Source organism: Podarcis filfolensis (assembly GCF_964270895.1).
Source record: "Podarcis filfolensis genome assembly, chromosome: 6".
In the NCBI taxonomy this organism is placed as follows: Eukaryota; Metazoa; Chordata; class Lepidosauria; order Squamata; family Lacertidae; genus Podarcis; species Podarcis filfolensis.
Genome location: NC_139609.1, coordinates 54,034,976 through 54,056,631, shown reverse-complemented (window position 1 = coordinate 54,056,631; position 21,656 = coordinate 54,034,976). Strand labels below are relative to the sequence as shown.

Sequence of the window (21,656 nt, the reverse complement as noted above, 5' to 3'; positions counted from 1 at the left end):
TTTATGCAACTAATAGAAGACTGGATATGTACCATAAGCCGTACTCTGTGTCTACTAACCCTATGAAGAACCTCTGGTCCCTACTCGTTAATATCCATGAATTGAGAAAGTTGATGCCCTAAAGACGAAATTTTGAAATAAGCAACCATCGCTTTGTGGTTAAGCTGAGGTGTGTATATTGGAGACTGCCCGATGCACATGCACAGTTGACAGCTTCAAGAATAGAAGTTGCGGGAAGCTGCAGGCATGGGAAAACCAAACGGGTACGGTCATATACATAGAGTGAAGACACCCCTGCCCCTTCTCGGATGTAAATGTGACTTGAAGGGGAGTGGGGAGAACAAATTTGCTGTGTTTTAAGCTGCTAATATGTATATAGTCTCTCATGAAAATTCCATTTCTACTTTTAAATCCACTTACAGGATAATATTATAACTCAGATGAACAGTGACAGCAAATTGTACATAGCTATGGAAGTCCCTGTTGTTGCCAACATAGCTATCCAGTGTTTTTTTCATTTTAATGGCATTTAATATCTTTTCCATTTTATTCAAAAATGCATAGCTATTAGCAAAATATAATCTTGCTTTATTTTATTTAGATTTCCAGCATTAATGATGTACAACATTTTGATAAATTTCATGCAAAAAACATGTATCTTAATGCGTTCCATAACACTGAGGATGGACAGTTTGTTTAAAATGGATCACTGTAAAATATGATCTATCAACATTGTATCATTATCAAAAGATTATTTTAAGACAGCTTAAGCATTATATTTAAAGTAACTGAGACCTTGAATATTTTCGGTGACCCAAATAACAAAGCTATAGCAATACTACATATGTATTTTAGCATTTGTACATATTGTTTAACATATTATTATTAAATATGAAGGACAAAATGTGTTCTTGCCATTTATTACTCCTTTGGAATGCACAAAGGTGGCTTTGTATAACATCTCAGCCCTACACTTGTTGGCTTGGGAATATTCAATGGGACTTATTTGCTAATAATTGTATTTAGAATTCTGCATTCAGAATTTTGTATGTTTCCCCAAACTAGTTTAGATCTGAAATATGGCATTAGAAACTAGGAAACCAGTCTCCTTGCTCATGACAAAAATGGTATGCGAAGGCCAGATCCAGCCTCTACTTATGATAGCCTTCAGAGATTTTCCAGGGGGAAGTTGGGATATAAAATACAAATGTATTTGCAAAAGAAAAAAACAAGCAAGCAAGAAAAAACAAACTTGTCCCACATTAAGTAATAAGACGCTCAGGCAGAGTCCCCCAAAACAAAATCTGCAAGGTGGTTTAGTATCTGGTGCCTGGACAACCAAAATCTAACCAGTCTGCGATCTGCTCATGGCCAAACATTGATTATACACTGAATATCTGACGAAGTATCTGACGAATACTTCGTATCTGACGAAGTGTGCATGCACACGAAAGCTCATACCAAGAACTAACTTAGTTGGTCTTTAAGGTGCTACTGGAAAGAAAAAAATTTTTTTTGTTTTATACACTGAATGTCAGTGGTGTACAACAGAACTTCATGTTGTGCATCAGTATGAGCCCATTTTAAATTGTTACATTCACCATCTGTGTAATATGGTTTCTATGTTGTATTCAGGTAGAGTAAATTAACAACACTGTCTCTGAAAGTTGACCCTATAATTACCCACTTTCCTAGGATTAGGAGAAACCTGGATGCAGAGCTGTTTAGAGACTTCCCGGGGAGCTGTATTTAACCCGCTCTTAATGCCAATTACGTTACCAACCCTTGTGTGGAGCCTAACAGAACAATCAACATTTAGTTCTCACACATCACATTGTTTTAGGTTTAAGGTACACAATCTGCACCTCTTATCTATCATTGAATTGTAGAGTTGAAAGAGACCACAAGGGTCATCTAGTCTAACCCCCTGCAATGCAGGAATATTTTGCCCAATGTGGGGCTCGAACCCACGACCCTGAGATTAAGAGTCTGATGCCCTCTGGACTGAGCCCAATAGACTTTGGAACTTTTCTGACAAAACCTTTTCATCCCTCTGGAAAGTGGGAACTCTCAGCATACTTCTTCCAGAGGTATGTGGTATCTGAAATATTTTGTTCAAGCAGCTAACCAGTTACTTGCAATGATTGCTTTCAATTCCACATCTTCAGAGTTGCAGCAGAATGTTTTTACATTTGAAAATATGTATATTTGGGCTTTTCTACTAAGTGTTCTAATCAGCTAGCTGTGGGTGATAGGCTGAGGAATTATTCTGGATGACTTGATTCCTTTTGAAAACCTTGAGTAGGTCAGAATTGCTGCAGCCTGATCCAATGCATGTTTACTCAAAAGTAAGTCCCATGGTGTTCAATGGGTCTTATTCTTGTTTGCCTAAGATTCCAATCTTACTGTAAGACGTATTCTTTCTGCAGTAAGGAGACCATATTAATATGCTCAAAGAACCAGGGGTGCATATTTAGAAGTATGCATTTTTACATGAAAAAAATGTATTATAGAGCATTTGAATTTGCTTTCCAGCCTAGGTTTTTTCTCAGCCATGTGCTTTATTATAACTTAAACCCACATTGCTAAAGGGGGACAGTAGAAAACAGGCACAAAAGACCTCAAGTAATTATATGGGTGGTGGAAGCAGGAAAGGAGCATAAGGGACAAAGTGTGAATACTTTCCACATACCCCAGCAGAATCTGCATGCACAAATACCTCAATAATATTATTCAACAAATGCAAAGGAGTGAAGCAGCAATAATAATATATAGCCCCTGGCAATATTGCTAACAGTTATAAAATATTTGTGCTATCTAGAAGGGAAAATTTTAACCCCTGCACATTCCTGTTTAATAATCGGAATAAGGGGGAAATGTTCTGGCCTTTCAACAATGCCAGATTACAATACTACAAAGGAGTAGTAAATGGCACAAACACACATTTTCTTTGTTAATCAACTTTTCTTTTGATCTCCCTCAGTGTATCAAGTAGCAGATGGACTGCAATAGGTTCGGTCAGGAAATCTATGTCTGGGTGCTGAGATTTCTTTTGCCATCTTGATCTCCACCTTGAAATATGTCAGAAAGGTCTTGCCGGTCCTGATTGCCCTTTACATTCTTTAGATACTGCAACACATTTGTTTTCCTGAGGACAGCAACAGGCTCTTCCTTCTCCATCAATCCCAGCAGCAGTTGCTTCATCATTTCTAGAGACTCTTCTCTGCCAGTTCCATCAGAGAGATCGGAGAGGTCTTGGTTCTTTGGGGAGGTCCACACAATGTGTGCCTGCGGGATGTCCCTGCCCACGGCTGTGTGCACTCCTCCCATGGCTTGGTGGAGCCAAATCAGTCGGTTTAACTCTTCGCGGAGATTTCCTTTGTTATGCAAGAACTGGAATTCTGCCACTCCTCTCTTACTGAAATGTGAAAAAGCCAGTACTGTGCTTGAGAAGCAGAAACACATTCACAACAAAGCAAGAAAACATTTCAAGTATATCAGTTAAAGATGAGGAAACCAAGATCACTAAGGGATTGTCTCCAATCTTGTTGAACTATCTGGTGCCATCTAACTGCTTGCAAAAGTAGTGTATGGTATTCCTGGGGTCTGAACCAGGGCTGACCACTTCAGACGTTTGACATCTGCATTCAATATTTTCTTTGTAGAATTGGACTGATCAATGCAAAGTTGACAGTCCCCAAAGCCATGCAAGTTATTGTCCTACAGCTCCTCATCTGCCTTTATTTGTAATTCTTTAAGGCTGGAATCCTATAAACACTACCTCAGAATAAGTTCCATTGAACTCAGTAGGGCTTACTTCTAAGTAGGCGTATATAGGATTGGACTGTAAGGCTACAGTTCTATGCTTGCTTGTTTCGGAATATGTTCCACTGAATTCAATGGAATTGATTTTTTTCATGTCTGAATTTGCACAGATGTTTCTTATTTCCCTATCTCTTGCTAAGAACTCTTTTCATGGCTACCCTCTCACAAATATTAGATGAGTTTTCAGCGTTGAACTTGGAGTTTTGTTTCAAACTGGGAAACCTAAAATTCAGTAAAGAATAGCCACTGTCAGATGCACAACTAACTGTAACCTAATATATGAAAAGACACATTACTGTACAAGCATATTAGCATTGTCACTGTTCACATGCCTGTTTCAGGTTCTTGTATTATAGTTTCTATCCAGTGACTTTTTTGCAGTGTAAAATGAAGGTGGCATAGCTAGCTATTATTCACAAAACCTGTCTGTTCATTATAGTACCATTGACCAAAGAGAGCCCACTGAGGGCCATACTTGGGAAAGAGTCCTATCCAGTTGTGGACAGCATGGATGGAGATGGTGCCTGACCTCCCAACATCTGTGTTTGAGGGGTAGAGTGGCATAGAGGTCAGTGCAGTGCAAACACACCACCAAATGCATCGGATTGGCTCTGCCAGTGCATTTGAACCACTCCGACCTCCCCACTGCCTCACCTCTCTCCTGCCTCAAACCTTGGAGAGTGGTTAGGGTTTCACTGGATGGACCAATGGTCTGATTCATTATAAATATGTTCCTGTGTCCTATGTTAGACATGATGATGGCAGTCACATTTCTTTATTACAGTGGTACCTTGGGTTACAAACACCTCGGGTTACAAATACTTCAGGTTACAGCCTCCACTAACCTGGAAGTAGTACCTCAGGTTAAGAACTTTACCTCAGGATGAGAACAGAAATTGCATGCCGGCAGCGCAGTGGCAGCGGGAGGCCCTATTAGCTAAAGTGGTACCTCAGGTTAAGAACAGTTTCAGGATAAGAACGGACCTGTGGAGCGAATTGAGTTCATAACCAGAGGTACCATTGTGTGTGTGCTCCATCTTTGTAATAAAATTGTGGTGTACTCCCTGCTCCATAAACTGGGCTAGGAGAAAAGTGCCTGGACTGATGGAGTGCAGGGAGGTAAAAAAAAAAGGGGGGGGGAGTCATAATTTCCTGCTCCATGCAACCATTTTCATGTCAAGACTACCACATGCTTTAGCCTGTTTCAGACATAATGGGAAACCATGATTTCCTACTCCATGAAAGAGCCTGTATGAGTCTCAGGTTTCTATGTATCTCCTGTGGCCACAAGGAGATTGGAAGCTTCCATTTTTAAACAAGCCGCAGTTCCTCTTTATGCCCAAGCTGAAGAGATTGTAGCAAGAGGTACTAACCTTATGACCAGCAGACCATGTGAGCCTGAGGTTCATGTGGGCTCACTCATGTGGTGAGCAACGGGTTTCCCATTATGTCTAAACCAGGCTAATATATGTGAACAGGACAGACATGTGAATAACATATGTAGCTGTCTTCATTATTTCTGATTTTGCTATGGATTTGTGCTTTGACGTGTTAAAAGAGGTAGCTCTCTCGCCCTTATCATCACTATCTAGGAATGAACAGAAGATCACTTTATGGTTTTCGGAACCATCTTGGAAAGCTCTAACAACAAGAAGACTTTGCCCTTTCCCTTTGCTATCTTGTGACTTTCAGTACAGGATAATCTTATTTTTAAAAGCACCTTCCAAATGTATCACATTTTAAAGAAAAATCATTTTAAAAATTACAAACGATGCTAAACATATGTTTGCACAGTGATCTCCTTCAGAAAAATACATTATATTGTAAAGCATTACTGCAATGTTATCATTTTGCATCCAAAAGTCAACACAGTAAAACCCCCCCCCAAAAAAACCATCATAGTAAAATAAAGCTTATCAAAAATTTAACTAACAAATATTCTTACGTTTTTGTTTCTTGACATGTTGCGAACCAAACAAGAAAAAAAATGGACAAAAATGTTACCATCTGTAGATATCTTTGGGACAAAAGCATCTTCTGTCTTGTAAACTATTAAACAAGATGAAATAAGATGGACATTGAAATACAACTTGCAGCTATAACATATTCCACTTAAATAATGGATAGTAAAATTAAACCATAGTGGCAGATAGGAAGTATTGGCCTGAAATATATATATATTTTAAAAATATTATTCTTTGCCTTTTCATATTTACTGTGACAACAAAAGCCAAATAATTCCATAGTGTATTTTATTTGTATATTAGGACACAAAAGGTTTTAATTTGAAACAGTAGAAAACCATCTTTTAAATATGTATTCCAAATATTCCTGTCATAATTATATTACTGCAATCTTCACTCAGGTTAGTATAACCTATGAAAATCAATAGCATAATATGTATATAAAATTGTTTGCTTTTGGAGGGAACAAAACAAATATTCTGATCTGAACCAGAACTGGTTTTCTAGAAATATGTGAATACACAAAATACATCCTGAATGGCATGGTTCAATTTTTCCAGTACTGTAATCACTTATTGACAGATTTTGTCAATAATATATTTGAGATATATTTGTATAGCTACATATAACTGACAATATCTTAATTAAATATTAGTTGAAATAAAATATTTAACAGTGCAACCCTATACATGTCTACTCAGAAATAAGTTCAATGGGGCTTATGTCTTGGTAAGTGTATCTAGAGTTTTAAGCCCAACAGGTTAAAAATAGCAGTGTAATGTAGAGTACTTACTATTTCTCCTTATATTGGAGTATGGTGAAGTTGATTTGTAGAGTCTTACTTGTTGCTAGCAGATGTCTAGTTAGCCTCCTCCTGCAATGACAGTGTACGCCTTCCTAGCTTCTTTTATAGTTCTGTAGCTGCACTTAACAATAGGGATGAGCTGCGCATCATATTCTATGACTAAGATCTTTTCCTCCTTGTATAAATGAAAGATGTGCTTCTCCCAGAGACAATCAACCTTGGACAATAAAGTTTACTATTTGGCTAGTGATTAAGACACTGGGACCTCCTGTTTTTGAAATATCTCTCATCCTGTCATTTTCATAGGATCGTAAAATCATGCTATGGAGGTTGGGATCAATAGCAAGGCTGAAGAATTGGAGACGTTTTATCACTGGGGGACTTATTCCAGCCGTTACTTGCTGGATAACTTTTGATATAATTTCTGGATCAGCACCACATGTTTAAGGTAAGAATCAGCTTGATTTTTCTAGAAGGCAGCTGGAGAAGTGGAGAACTGAGCATATGAACAAGGCAAGGAGGAATCTTCTTGACATGTTATTGTCAGATTTTGAATTGGACCAGGATTTACAATGGTGCATGGTCACAATATGCCTTCAGTGCCAGGGCTCAGCCTGGAAATATGAAGTGGGATATGAATATATCCAACTAAAAATGGAGAAACATAAATCAAACTACTTGCTCAGTAGAAATTAAAGACATACGGTACTTCACACAGCCCACCCCAAATTTCGGGTTGATGTTTATCAGTCTTGGTTGAACTATGGTAGCCTCAATGGCAAACAAATATTCAGAATGCTCCCAGTGAAGTCTCCTGCATCCACCCAGTGTCACCAACAGTAACTTGCAAACTGACCCATAATATCTCTCTGGCATAACGGGATGGGGCTTTGCTGTTATACATGCAACACTTTCCTCAGATGCTGCATAAGCAGATGTCACTGCCCATCCATAGATCAGAAATGTGTGCAGATGGGGCATAGCTAGAGTCAGAAGATGCAGGGCTGTGAGGGCTCACCTAAATACTTTCCCAGCGGTGCTATCTCGGCAGGCCTGCTCTTCTTTGAGCTTTGATATAAGGCAGCAACCTCCTATTCTGAACATCAGAACTGATCTTAGATATGTGCCTCTCAGCCTTGCACAGAAAAAGAATTCTGCTGCCTTCATCTATTGTTTATTTGACGTTCTCAGTTTTCCTTCTTTATAGTTGTTTGTCTAGTGCAGGCATCCCCAAATTTGGCCCTCCAGATGTTTTGGGACTACAATTTCCATCATCCCTGACCACTGGTATTGTTAGCTAGGGATGATGGGAGTTGTACTCCCAAAAACATCTGAAGGGCCGAGTTTGGGGATGCCTGGTCTAGTGGATTTTAGGCTCAAAGCAGCACCTTCAGAGCTCCCCAAACCCCTCATTCCTCCCATCACAGGGTTCTCTTCATAGATAAATAAATCACAGCTCTATTTCCCCTTGGTTCCTGTCCCCTTGCCCCAACCTCCACCGCACTGTCAGGTAAATGAGTCTGCTTCGTTTCCCAGTACAGTACCCTTTCAGAGCAAGTTCCTGTTCCTGAAGCTTTTAAGCCCACGTCAGTCTCTTCTCTGTGGTAAAGGTGAGTTTCTCTGGGTGCATCTGAGGCCTGTCCCTCCTCTGCTGGCTGCTTCCCCCCTCTATAGTCCAGTGGTGAAGGCAACAGCATATGCATGGCACAGCCACTTTGCGGCTGGCGCAAGTTCACTTCCATTTAGGCCAGAGTCAGCAGAGAGTGGACATCACCAGCAGCCACTTGCAGTATTGCCTCTCAGATTTGGATTTCCAAGGCACCTTTCAAGAATTACGGCACAAATAAAATAAGACAATAGAAATGTAGAGCAAATAATATAATACCAGCAGCTAAGCGAGCCTGAACAGAGCCAGTACCTCACAACCTGGACTTCTGCTGACACAACAGGATTTCCTCTGTGCCTGCCCACTGCCCATCTACTCAATGATTCCCAAAGTGTCCAACACAGATTCTGGGAGTTTGCAGGAGCTGAAAGGTGAGGGTGAGAGGACAGGAAAGCATGGGTGAAAGCCCATTTTGATAGCATATGGACACCATTGAATGTCATATATATTTTCTATGCAGTTATATTGGTATAGCTGTTTGTCCCTCATTGCAGCTACAGTTAAATGTAGGATTGTTTTCATAATATAACATAATAACATAAAATATAACATAATAACATAAAAAGTAGTAGCCAAATACCAATGTACAGACCTAACTGGTTCTGCCTTGTACCATCTGGGGCTAGAATTGTTTATTTTGAGCCATTGTGTTCATCAGCTAATCACTACAGGCTTCTAGCTTTGTAACAACACTGTTCCTGGCATAAGAGCCATTTATTGAAAAGGTCAAAACTTGTAACCAATTAAAGATTTAAATTGAGGTTGCTAAATTGGTTGCTAAACTCTTGTGATCTCTTTTTAGTTTCCATGACACCCAAAAAGTTAACGTAAATGATGTGTCTGCCACAGCAGAGCTTTCTAGTTACGTGTTTCCAGGCTAATAAGCACTAGCCATAGCCAAGTCTAAAACATCTGATCTTTATAACCACCTTTATGTAATTGAGGGGCAACTACCATTATCATAAGAACTATGATTCCATTTGTCTGAGCAAGTGAATGTCAGCCAGAGAAATTGAAAGATGCTCATTGAATGACAACTTAAAGCATTCTATCATAGACAGTGTGTGCTGCCATGGCTACTCAATTCCACTACCCTTGGGAAGTTGCATTATAGGAAATATCTCAGCAGCTCTACTTTTAGAGAATGGGTGTTGCATCCAGCAGCAATTTTAACTCCCGCAGTAGTAGTTATGGAAGCTTCAAACTGTGCTGGCCTTCACTGAACAATAGTTACCAGATGGTTACAAGCTGGCTTCCAGTACTGAGTTCAAGAGTATCCCAGGATTGGATAAAAGTGTCTAAAGAAGTGGAGCATATTGCAGGACAAAAAATCCATGCTAAATCCTAAACCTGCCCTCCATTTTTATCTTTGAAGACTCCATAAAGATGTGATTATATTAACTGTGGCTAAATCCACCACAGAAAAGCTGTGGAGGATTTTGAAAGCAAACTTTAAGTTGGACCGGCGGCAGCAGCTCTGGAACTTGTGTAGCTTTGAATGAGAAACTGGCCCATTATGTGTCGGCATATCAAAATAATTAGACAATTTCTATGCTATGCACATCAACTTTATTAAATAGTTACCAAAGAACATGAGCTTTGGCCTCTGGCAATGTAAGGGAACTTGTAGCAAGATATTATGGTTTGATATAGCATACATAATCAGTGATTCAGGTAATGTAGCCATGTTGGTCTGTCGTAATAAATAACAATGATGAAAGATTAAAAAAAAAATATTGAAAGATGTTCCAGTAGCACCTTAAAGACCAACTAAATATAAACTTTCTAGATATGAGCTTTTACGTAATCAGTGTTTTCTTATTTTGGAAATGGTATGTATATTTCTCTAAATTGTTGATGCGTTTCTTTCAAATAAATAAAATGCCTCCCTTTCTCTGCCAAATGTTTTGCATTTGATGTACATTTCAATGACCAGGTGCCTACTCAAGTTTCAGTTTCCTTGGAATGAGCAGAGACTATGGTGTCTTTAGGATCAATGGTTTATTTACATATATACAACCTGGCGTGCCTGGCGTGCTCTGGTCCATGGGGTCACGAAGAGTCGGACACGACTAAACAATAACAAAACAACAACCTGTGCCTGAGACAGAAATCAGGCATAGCTCTGTCTTCCAGCTTCTAGCTTACACCACTCAACTCTCAATTCTCGCTTTTGTCTTTCTAACAAAGGGAGTGAGGGACCCACGTATTTGTTATCTGGCACAGAACCACTTCCTTTGTTACCTAATGGCCCATACTTAGAGAGCCATTACCTCACCAGGAACCTAACCTGACTATTCCAGAAATTGAATCAATGCTGGATCCAGGAATTAGAAGGAAGCTCAGGCATACAACCTACCCCACCTAACTCATAAAATTATATTAAGAGCGTGGGACATGTCCAGCTTTTTACATAGCATTCATGCGAAACACAAAACTAGTTGCCTCCATATGTCTGATATCTTTATAGGCCTTGTGGCCTTCTGGGGTTTTAACCTAGAATAACTTCAGACTACTCTACAACAGAAAGCACTCCTGTGTGGGTGACAAAATAGCAGAGGAGCTATGGTTTATTCAGATAGAAAACTGGGGAAACAGTTAAAACAGACAGGCTTTTAGCTCCAGAAAAGCAAACAGGTTTCTTTGCTTGCCACTAGATGGTGCTGGAGGAGACTCTTGAGAGTCCCATGGACTGCAAGAAGATCAAACCTATCCATTCTTAAGGAAATCAGCCCTGAGGACTCACTGGAAGGACAGATTGTGAAGCTGAGGCTCCAATACTTTGGCCACCTGATGAGAAGAGAAGACTCCCTGGAAAAGACCCTGATGTTGGGAAAGATGGAGGGCACAAGGAGAAGGGGACGACAGAGGACGAGATAGTTGGATGGTGTTCTCGAAGCTACCAGCATGAGTTTGACCAAACTGCGGGAGGCAGTGGAAGACAGAAGTGCCTGGCGTTCTCTGGTCCATGGGGTCATGAAGAGTCGGACACGACTAAACGACTAAACAACAACAACAAGATGGCAGACCGACAGGGTCACACATACTACAATGCAATCTTCCAAATGTAAGGATTCACAAAAGTGTACTTTTAGAAGTATAAGTCCCAAAGAGGAGGAAGAAGAGGTCACACAACAGAACACTCACATGGAAATAGGATATTTCTTTCACCACATGGCAATAAGCCTGCAGAAAGGACCCTGTTTAAGATGCTCAGGGAATACCTTTTTTTTTTTTTTTTGCCAAGCAACCGAGAGGGATTAGGACGACACACGAAGGGGAGCCACAGCTACACACTATCACACACTGCTAGGACTATCCCATAGTGGTGCCCTACACAGAACTCAGGGTTGGGAAGCAGGTGGTGGGATTTTGAGCCCCACTGAGGGAAAATGGCTTCACTCATCTTTTGCATACCTGGCCAAAAACTGTCAGATTACAGGGGTGCCAACTTGAATAAAATATTTGGGGACCTAGGGAAGCCCTTCCCCACATAATCACATGATGGGGCACACCCACACTATTTGAAGGGCAATGCCCATCAACTTTCTGTGGGGTGGTGCCCCCGAAATATTCTCTTGGCGGGACCTCGGCCCCTAGGAGTTGGCAGGTAGCATCCCAAAACACTTTGCCCTCATCACCTCTCCGCACAACTTGCCAGCCAACGGACTGCCTCATCTGTCACAGCAGGGGCAATAACCACCCCACACTTGCCTTTAGAGGCCTGCATCCCACCTAACCGAACACAGAATGGAGGTACCACTTGCTCCGACAGCATCCGATTCCTTGTCAAACAAATAGCCAGCACGTGTAGACACAAAGTCAGAAAAGCTAAAGCACAGAATGAACTCAGGCTTGCTAGAGAGGTTAAAAGCAACAAAAAAGGCTTTTATGGGTATGTTCGTAGCAAAAGGAAGAACAAAGAAACAGTGGGGTCACTCAGAGGAGAAGATGGTGAAATGCAAACAGGGGACACAGAAAGGGCTGAACTCCTCAATGCCTTCTTTGCCTCAGTCTTCTCCGATAAAGAAAACAATGCCCGACCTGAAGAATTTGGAGCAAATGATTCAGCAGAGGAAACACAGCCCAGAATAACTAAGGAGATAGTACAAGAATACTTGGCTAGTCTAGATGTATTCAAGTCTCCAGGGCCAGATGAACTGCATCCAAGAGTATTAAAAGAACTGGCAGATGTGATCTCAGAACCACTGGCAGTCATCTTTGAGAATTCCTGGAGAACAGGCGAAGTCCCGGCAGACTGGAGGAGGGCAAATGTTGTCCCTATTTTCAAAAAGGGGAAAAGAGAGGACCCAAATAATTACCGCCCAGTCAGTCTGACATCAATACCAGGGAAGATTCTGGAGCAGATCATTAAGCAAACAGTCTGTGAGCACCTAGAAAGGAATGCTGTGATCACCAATAGTCAGCATGGATTTCTGAAAAATAAGTCATGTCAGATTAACCTGATCTCATTTTTTGACAGAATTACAAGCCTGGTAGATGAAGGGAACGCAGTGGATGTAGCCTACCTTGATTTCAGCAAGGCATTTGACAAGGTGCCCCATGATATTCTTGTAAAGAAGCTGGTAAAATGCGGTCTTGACTATGCTACCACTCAGTGGATTTGTAACTGGCTGACTGACCGAACCCAAAGGGTGCTCATCAATGGTTCCTCTTCATCCTGGAGAAGAGTGACTAGTGGGGTGCCACAGGGTTCTGTCTTGGGCCCGGTCTTATTCAACATCTTTATCAACGACTTGGATGATGGACTCAAGGGCATCCTGATCAAATTTGCAGATGACACCAAACTGGGAGGGGTGGCTAACACCCCAGAGGACAGGATCACACTTCAAAACGACCTTGACAGATTAGAGAACTGGGCCAAAACAAACAAAATGAATTTTAACAGGGAGAAATGTAAAGTATTGCACTTGGGCAAAAAAAATGAGAGGCACAAATACAAGATGGGTGACACCTGGCTTGAGAGCAGTACATGTGAAAAGGATCTAGGAGTCTTGGTTGACCACAAACTTGACATGAGCCAACAGTGTGACGCGGCAGCTAAAAAAGCCAATGCAATTCTGGGCTGCATCAATAGGAGTATAGCATCTAGATCAAGGGAAGTAATAGTGCCACTGTATTCTGCTCTGGTCAGACCTCACCTGGAGTACTGTGTCCAGTTCTGGGCACCACAGTTCAAGGACACTGACAAACTGGAACGTGTCCAGAGGAGGGCAACCAAAATGGTCAAAGGCCTGGAAACGATGCCTTATGAGGAACGGCTAAGGGAGCTGGGCATGTTTACCCTGGAGAAGAGGAGGTTAAGGGGTGATATGATAGCCATGTTCAAATATATAAAAGGATGTCACATAGAGGAGGGAGAAAGGTTGTTTTCTGCTGCTCCAGAGAAGCGGACACGGAGCAATGGATCCAAACTACAAGAAAGAAGATTCCACCTAAACTTTAGGAAGAACTTCCTGACAGTAAGAGCTGTTCGACAGTGGAATTTGCTGCCAAGGAGTGTGGTGGAGTCTCCTTCTTTGGAGGTCTTTAAGCAGAGGCTTGACAACCATATGTCAGGAGTGCTCTGATGGTGTTTCCTGCTTGGCAGGGGGTTGGACTCGATGGCCCTTGTGGTCTCTTCCAACTCTATGATTCTATGATTGTCCTTCCTATTCTGAGGCCAGCTGAAGCCAGATCAGGTGTGGGAACGGGGTTCCTATCTAACAACCCCTCTAGGAACAAAGTCACAGCACAGTTGGGAAAATTATAGCCTTTTTCGTACAGCACCTGGGATGGGCAACACCTATGCAAAGGGGAAACATAGCTCTTCGGAAACAAGCCCCACTTTGTAAATCGTTAGGAGAAAAGAATCAGAACTGAGGCCGCCTTAAATTCCCTTTTAAGGATTAATGGCGAGGTGGGTTCCCTCCACAATCCAGTGCGGGTTCAGGTTAAAGCTGAAGCGAGAGATGCCGCGCTTCTAAAACAGGGACGCCCTTTAATACAAAGAGCTCATCCGGGAAATTTGAAAAGCGGTTGCGTCGAAGTGGAAATGGAGCAGTTGAGCGAAACCCCACCGGCCTTTAGTAAATACTGGGACACCTCCCGCCCCACACGATTCCACCATAAGCCCTGAGCCTCCGTGAGGCACTGTCGGCCCCGCCCCACCCATTCTCTCCCCCCTCCCCGTCCCACCTATTCTCTGGTTGCCACGGTGACAGTGGCCCGGCCTACTGGGCAATAGGAGCAGGCACTACTAAGCGAACAAGAAGCGTCAGGAAGGATCTGCTCCTTGAGGCGGAGCCGTCACTCTGAGAAAGTGGGTAGGGCGCAAGGAACCGTCGATCACCGGAGAAGCGACGTGCAATTGGTGAGAATCCTGGTCACGTGCTAGATGGGCAGGACATATATAAACTCGGGGTGTGTAGGCGCCTTCCGCCATTTTGTCCAGTGCGACGAAGTGGGAGAGGCGGCGGAATCGAGTCTTGGCGGGAAAACGGGCGACGCAGCGATCGAGCTCGGTGGCTGAGGGGCGAGAAGCGAGGGAGACTGCGGAGCCGACCGAAAATTAATAATCATAAAACCGTGTAGCGGTTACTCGCGAGAGTCGTTCACACTCCTGGCCCGGCAGCCGGTGAGGGAGGGGCTTGGTCGGGATGGAAGGCCTCGCGGTTGCGGCAGCGGACAAAGAGCCGCCGCCATTTTGTGTGGTTGAAGTAACGTCAGGTCTCCCGCCGGGATGTTGGTACCGGGGAGGAGATGAAAGGGGAGGCGGGCTGCTTGAGCGTGAGGGGCGGCGTGGTGGGTATTATATGCGCAAGCTCGAGTCGAACCGAGGGAGAATTGTGAGGGCCAGAGGCCGCCGCGGTGGGCGGGAAGCCGCTCAGTAGTAGGCGCGCCAGTTACCCAAGGCGTAAGAAGCCCTTTTCGTCTCCTCGTGAGCTAGGAGCCTCAGGCCCACCTCAAATCACCACAGGCTGCCTTGAGGGAGACCTGCATTGGGGATCTGAACACAACATGCCCTTCCAAGCCCTTCCAGTTGTCAACCCCTGGATGCCCTCAAATGGGGGAAAGGATCGGCAACTCCTTTCTTATATCGAGGTCTCTTAATTTTGACTTCGCTTGTGTGTTTTAAGGGCCCGGAGTATGGGTCTTCAATATAAGATGATTAATACCTTGGAACAATGGATTATATTTCTAAAGTAGATTATAAGATGGACTTAAATGTATGAATAGTTATGCGTTGTAAGTCAAATCATCTGCACTGTATTTTCAAAATCATGAGCCTGTTTCAAATACCTTATAACCCAAAAGGTTCCCTAACTAATAAATATGAACAGAAGGCAAACCAGTTTTCCCTTGCATGTCTTCCAGAGATGCATCGTGATTCGTGTCCACTGGACTGCAAGGTTTATGTAGGTAACCTTGGGAACAATGGCAACAAAACTGAATTGGAGCGAGCTTTTGGCTACTATGGACCACTTCGTAGTGTGTGGGTTGCTAGGAATCCCCCTGGTTTTGCTTTCGTTGAATTTGAAGACCCACGTGATGCTGCTGATGCAGTCAGAGAACTAGATGGGAGGTAAAAATTCACTTACATTTGGGTTGAGCTTGTGTGTATACTCTGATCTATTAATGTAATATGCTGCTTTGATTGAAAAGAAAATTGGTCACAAATAGCCTGGCTTCTGTATTTGGAGATCCAAAAGAAATAGAACTGATTTTCTGTGGGGGCTAGTGGGTCTGGGAAGTAATTCTTACTAACAGTCTGTTAAATTTGTGTGAAATGTAATCCTTTGCTTTTGTTAGAAGAGTTTATTTTGAGTACAGTTTAAACATGTTGCATATTATTCCTGAGCTTCTAGATTTTGCACAGCTGCCAAGTTTTGGAAACACTGGTTGTGAGCTCTTGTGATTCTGAGTGCCCTGTTTCAAACATGTAATATTTTTTTAAAATGGAAATATGCGTAACGTTGCAGGCTCTTAATGGCTCAGACTGTAGCTGAATTTCACTCATGTTGATTTAAGAACATTTTTATTTTGACATCTATAATAGCTGAAGCTGAATATGCGTTCTATATGATCAAAACAATTTTAAGTGCTGGCTGCTTCTTAGGAGTGAAATACTGGTCCCCAGTCTAATTTTAAGTTAAACAAAACAAAATTAGACTGACTTGGTTTTGTGTTGAAGTTTAAATAACTAGGGAAATACAGGGGCACTAGTTGAAGTGTCTGGCTTAGTTTTATTAGGCTGTTAGAACTAACAACCCTTCCCTTTTTCTCTTAGAACACTTTGTGGGTGTCGTGTCAGGGTGGAACTCTCCAATGGTGAAAAACGTAGTCGGAACCGTGGTCCACCTCCCTCATGGGGTAGACGTCCTCGAGATGACTATCGTAGGAGAAGTCCTCCACCTCGCCGCAGGTATTTGGGAGCAAAGAACTTGTATAGTAATGTTTGGCAGTATTACCATTTGTCATAATAGACTTTTTTTTAAAAAAAATATGCTTCTCTATACCTACCCAGACACAGAATTTTAAAGCATTGAGTATGTGTTAGAGGGATACATTGTGTTGAACACTGACTTTTATCCTTAGGTGTCTATACCAGTTGATAGTGCCCTCTAACATGGATTATCATCTTTCCTTCTGAAGTCTGTTCATCTTCTAGTCACTTTCTTTTTCTTCCCAGTACTCCAACTTGGTTTTTTTTGCTTTTCTTTACACCATTGTTGTAAACATTGCATACAACAGCTTGGCTTTTCCACCTACTTGAGATTTTTCCACTTTAGCACAATGATGCCAGGCAGGCAACTGTTTTAAAAATGCTGAAGCAATGAACAGTTGCTTAGCTAAATCTGACAATAGTAAATCTGTTGAAATATGACCAACTTTTGAGTTATGCAGGAATAAATTTCAAAATAAAGCAGGTTTTTTACAAGTAATGCATTCTCTGACCCTGACAGATTGGTTGGGTGTTTATTAGTCGTACTTAGGGTCTTTATTTCTGCAAGGGCTGATTTTAGCCTGTTTCAGGTAAATGAAGTCCATACAAGATAAGAGAGTGAAATCTGTTCCCTTTCACTGTAGAACACAATAGGAGTATTTGTTAGCTAATAGATGGTTGTACTGATGGCTTGTTTTTCATTTTTTTATGCTTTTTTTGGTCCATCTATTAATAAAAATGAACCCGTTACAGAGTCACCATCATGTCTCTTCTCACCACCCTCTGAGTCTGCATTAGCCAGTCAACTAGCCCTTTCAGCGTCATGTGACCAGCGCGCCCCATTCAGCTTGGCTGGTGTCGTTTCACATGACCCAGGCATGGCCAGTCGTCAGGTTGCACCGCCCTTTGGTTCCCGAGCATGCTGTTTTCTCTCAGCCTTCTCTCCAACCTTAACCAAATCGGCAGCAGCCACCTCGACCGCCCACACATTCCCGGCCAATCAGCTCAGCTGTTTATTTACCAAATGTCTTCACAACAACTGCAGCAGCAGCCTTCGGCTAACAAAAAAGCAGGAAAAATCCACAACACCCCCTTCGCCAACCAACTAAATACAACGCAACATCTGGCAAAACCTTTTCAGCAAATTCTTCTTGGCAGTCAGTCCGGCAGCCTCACCTCACCATTTCTAGCTTGTTGAAACCAAAAACTAGTAAGTTTTTCCTGCTTATACAGTTTACTGCTGGTAAAAATAAGGAGTAAGCGGCTTATAAGTAATTACTTTTTCTCAATCAAAGGCTGGCTGTGCATAATTTCGTGGTAACATACATATGTTGCTTGAATAAAACTTTTAAGGGTGTTAAGGAAACTTAATATAAGAAACTAAACTGCAGTATATTTGCATGCGAGATGGCAAACTACATTTAATTGCTAACTTAGTTCTTCTTGCAAAAATCTGCCAACTCCTTTCACCTTTAAACTGTTTTACTAACAGTTTTCGGAACTTAAAACAATTACTTTTGGGATAAACTGGGCAAACTAAGGTTCTTTAGACTAAACACACTATGACATTTTAAATTTTTGCATTCACAAATATGCAGTTCTAATGGTGTTTAATGGCTTTGTCACGGTGTGCGTTAGTCTTTCACTTGGTACCTTGTGTCCTGTAGCGGACTTTTACCTTGCATGGGTTCCAAAATACTGGTTTATACCAATTTTGGGACTACTTGTGGGACATTAGTATAGTGTACTAGGCAGTGGATTTAGTTGAGATGGAAGTGCTGCATTGGACAGGTTTGCTTATGACATGGTGTTAGTTAAAGCAAACTCATGGTTGGAAGCGTGCTGATCACACTTGAGTTTTTAATGCCTGAATCTTTCCATTTTGCTGGACGATGAGTGCCATGTTATTTGGCACATTCACTGGGCCCAACAGTGACTTGACAAGTTGGGAATTGCCTCGCCCCACTAATGTTGAATTGATGAAAATACTCACTTTTCTATTTTTGATTGTAGATCTCCACGAAGGAGAAGCTTCTCCCGTAGCCGCAGCAGGTAAACTATTGGTGCCGCATTTGGGTTGTCTAGATAATGGGTAGGCAAACTAAGACCCAGGGGCCGGATCTGGCCCAATCTCCTCCTAAATCCGGCCCACGGACGGTCCGGGAATCTGCATGTTTTTACATGAGTAGAATGTGTCCTTTTATTTAAAATGCACCTCTGGGTTATTTGTGGGGCATAGGAATTCGTTCATTTTTTATTTTTTCAAAATATAGTCCACCCGTCCGCCCCCCAGGACTGGCCCCCTGGTGAAAACATTTGCTGACCCCTGGCCTAGATAGTGCTTATAGAATAAGGGACTCCCCACCCCCTTAAACAGATGGCACTGTGGTGCAGATGGCACAGGTGTGACATTTCATAGCCCAAAGGATAGTTGAATTATACACTTGAAGTGCCATAAATCTCTGACTCCTTTGAAAGTGTACTTGGCCAGCACAGTTGTCAGTATGCTGTGTAAAATGCATGCCAAATGTGTTTATTAAAGTATAGTCTAATTGAATTCAGCTTTAAACAATTTAAAAGTGTTTTTTCTGCCATCAAATGCTGTGATAAACTAAAATACCTTTCGTTTTGAATCCAGTATCAATGATGAATTACATATTATTCTAAAATGTGCCTCATAAATTAAGATTTTCAAGCATGTTTACAAGCACTGTACTAGTTAATGCATTGATAGCATGTGTTGCTCAAATAGAAAGTAAAACCTGTGCACATACATTAGTATGTTATAGCCCTTAATTTGCAACATATTTAAAAATATGAATTTAAGCTACAAGAAAAAGGTTATTCAAGGAGTGACATTTGAGTATGCTGTTTTTCAAGAATTGCATGAAAAATATATTCTCTTGAAATCCTGATTATTCCTTTTATAGGTCCCTTTCTAGAGATAGAAGGAGAGAGAGATCACTGTCAAGGGAGAGAAATCATAAGCCTTCCCGTTCATTTTCCAGATCTCGTAGGTAAGAACACTTCCATAACCTTAATGTCTGAATACAGAGTTTAATTCTGTAGCATATTTACTAGAGAAATGCCATTTTCACTAGTGCACTAATTAAAAGCCTTATAATAGGTCAATTTGTCTAGTTGAAATTTCAGGTGTATGTTTAAATAACGATACTGAACTACTTCCATTGTTTGACTGAGAATCTCAATGTATATTCTATCTAGCCGTTCCAGGTCAAATGACAGGAAATAGAACTTCAGGAACAGCAGTGTACAGGAAGTCATATTAGATCTGAAGAAAGGAGTATGTGAAAGGAGTATGTACAGAACATTGTTTTCTTTTAAGACTTCATAAGCTTGGTGCATTTTTAAAATGTTTTAGCTGTCAAATTTTGTTTTTCTTGTCTCTTGTAACAGGTGACAAATGTAACAGTTGTGAATCTGTATATGGTTCTGAGCAGGTCATATGAAGTGTAATAACTTGTTGCTTTACAGTGTACCCTTAAGCATAACTTTGATTTGCATTAATGTTTAGCTAATAACCTTGCATAGACTTACCAAATAAAACCTCAAAAGCCATGCAAGTGGCAAATGTTCTTCATATAAATATTGTGTTCTGGAATCTCTGCAGGATCTAAACTTGAAAGGAAGTACACAACACACATGACCTTTTAATCCTGAGCATTTGCTACAATCACAAATGGGCAATCTATGCAGGGTGAGAGCAGGGTTAATGGACAGGATAAAACCAATAGTAAGCAAAAGGGTTATGAAAGCCTTGTGGGAGCTATATGTTTTTGATACTGTTTTACAAGTTCTGATTTATACCAGTTTAGTCAGAACTACCTTCTACCATGTAAAAGTGTAGATTAAGTTTTGTATCTTTGTGTGGATCAGTACTTACTGCTGAAATGTGAACTGCCTAATCTGTTCATTATAGAGCAGACCAAAAGAACAGATGATTAGCTTAAAGGATTTGGGTGCATAAGGGTACATTGTAGATGCGAAATTTTCTTATTGTGCATAAGTTGTCATGTCACTGTAAACTCTTTGAGATCTTTGGATTAAAATTTTGGTTACAAATCGTTCTAAGTATTTAACTTTCGTATTTTGACAAACTTTCGTGCAAATATAACATTCAGATGGACTTGTGTACAGTTTAATTCAAATCTGTTATTGTGAACAATTTGAAGCCATAATCAAATTTCACTGTGTTAATGTTTGGATAAAGAGCTATTCAGAGAACGTTCATATGTAAGTAACAGACCACACATAGTTCCTTTTAAAATACCTCTTCAAATACCTAGAGGCAATTGCCTCAGTCATCATCTATGGTAATACATGGTTACTTACTACAACACATTCACAACAAGTTACAATAATGATTGGCTTAGCATGCTGCACTCCAATGAGCATTCATTTTAGTAATGAAGCACTCAAACTTGTATACCAAAAGTGAACTTGCTATGCAGGGATTCAAGTTAAGCATAAAAATTAAGCTTTGTAATGCCGACAAAGCTTTAAATGCTCTGCATTAAAACAAATGTTGCATGCAACGTTTATCCATTGGTCTTGTGCCCAGAAAATAATTGGTCTTGTGAATTTTAGATTAAATCCATACTACTTGAAAACATTTGGTTTAATTTCATTATCTAGCCTTTTAAGGAAAATTACATGGTCATCCAAAGATTGTTAATGTTTAATATTCTATCTTAAACGGCTTCAAAAAGGGGAAATGCATGCTTCATTAAAGACTTGTCTTGCAGAGTTCCATTGTGCCTTGTCAACCTATGTGTGGATAAAGCATTTGTAAAAAACCAAAAAAACTCACAGCAGAATGAGCTGTTGAAGTAGGTGTCTTTTTGGGGAGACAGGCTTGGAGGGGGCAATTGTGAACTAAACCCTATGAAAACAACACTCAAGACTCCACATGAGTCACTTATGTACTAC

At 41.1% G+C, this 21,656-nt stretch overlaps 2 protein-coding genes across 2 annotated transcripts; one reads left to right on the top strand and one right to left on the bottom strand.

Annotated features, from left to right (window-relative positions):
* Positions 1 to 580: 580 nt before the first annotated feature.
* On the bottom strand, positions 581 to 14,617 carry LOC310765125 (parathyroid hormone 4-like). The gene is made up of 5 exons (XM_083619697.1): positions 14,459 to 14,617; positions 6,583 to 8,624; positions 5,771 to 5,874; positions 1,527 to 3,418; positions 581 to 1,389 (listed from the first exon to the last, which is right to left on the bottom strand). Exons 3-4 carry the CDS (start codon positions 5,857 to 5,859, stop codon positions 3,028 to 3,030), a joined length of 480 nt encoding a protein of 159 aa, XP_083475823.1. The 5' UTR covers positions 5,860 to 5,874; positions 6,583 to 8,624; positions 14,459 to 14,617; the 3' UTR covers positions 581 to 1,389; positions 1,527 to 3,027.
* Positions 14,618 to 14,679: 62 nt separating this feature from the next.
* On the top strand, positions 14,680 to 20,794 carry SRSF3 (serine and arginine rich splicing factor 3). Its single transcript, XM_083619691.1, has 6 exons — positions 14,680 to 14,897; positions 15,638 to 15,845; positions 16,551 to 16,685; positions 18,720 to 18,758; positions 19,637 to 19,723; positions 19,932 to 20,794. Exons 2-6 carry the CDS (start codon positions 15,640 to 15,642, stop codon positions 19,957 to 19,959), a joined length of 495 nt encoding a protein of 164 aa, XP_083475817.1. The 5' UTR covers positions 14,680 to 14,897; positions 15,638 to 15,639; the 3' UTR covers positions 19,960 to 20,794.
* The last annotated feature ends 862 nt before the right edge of the window (positions 20,795 to 21,656 follow it).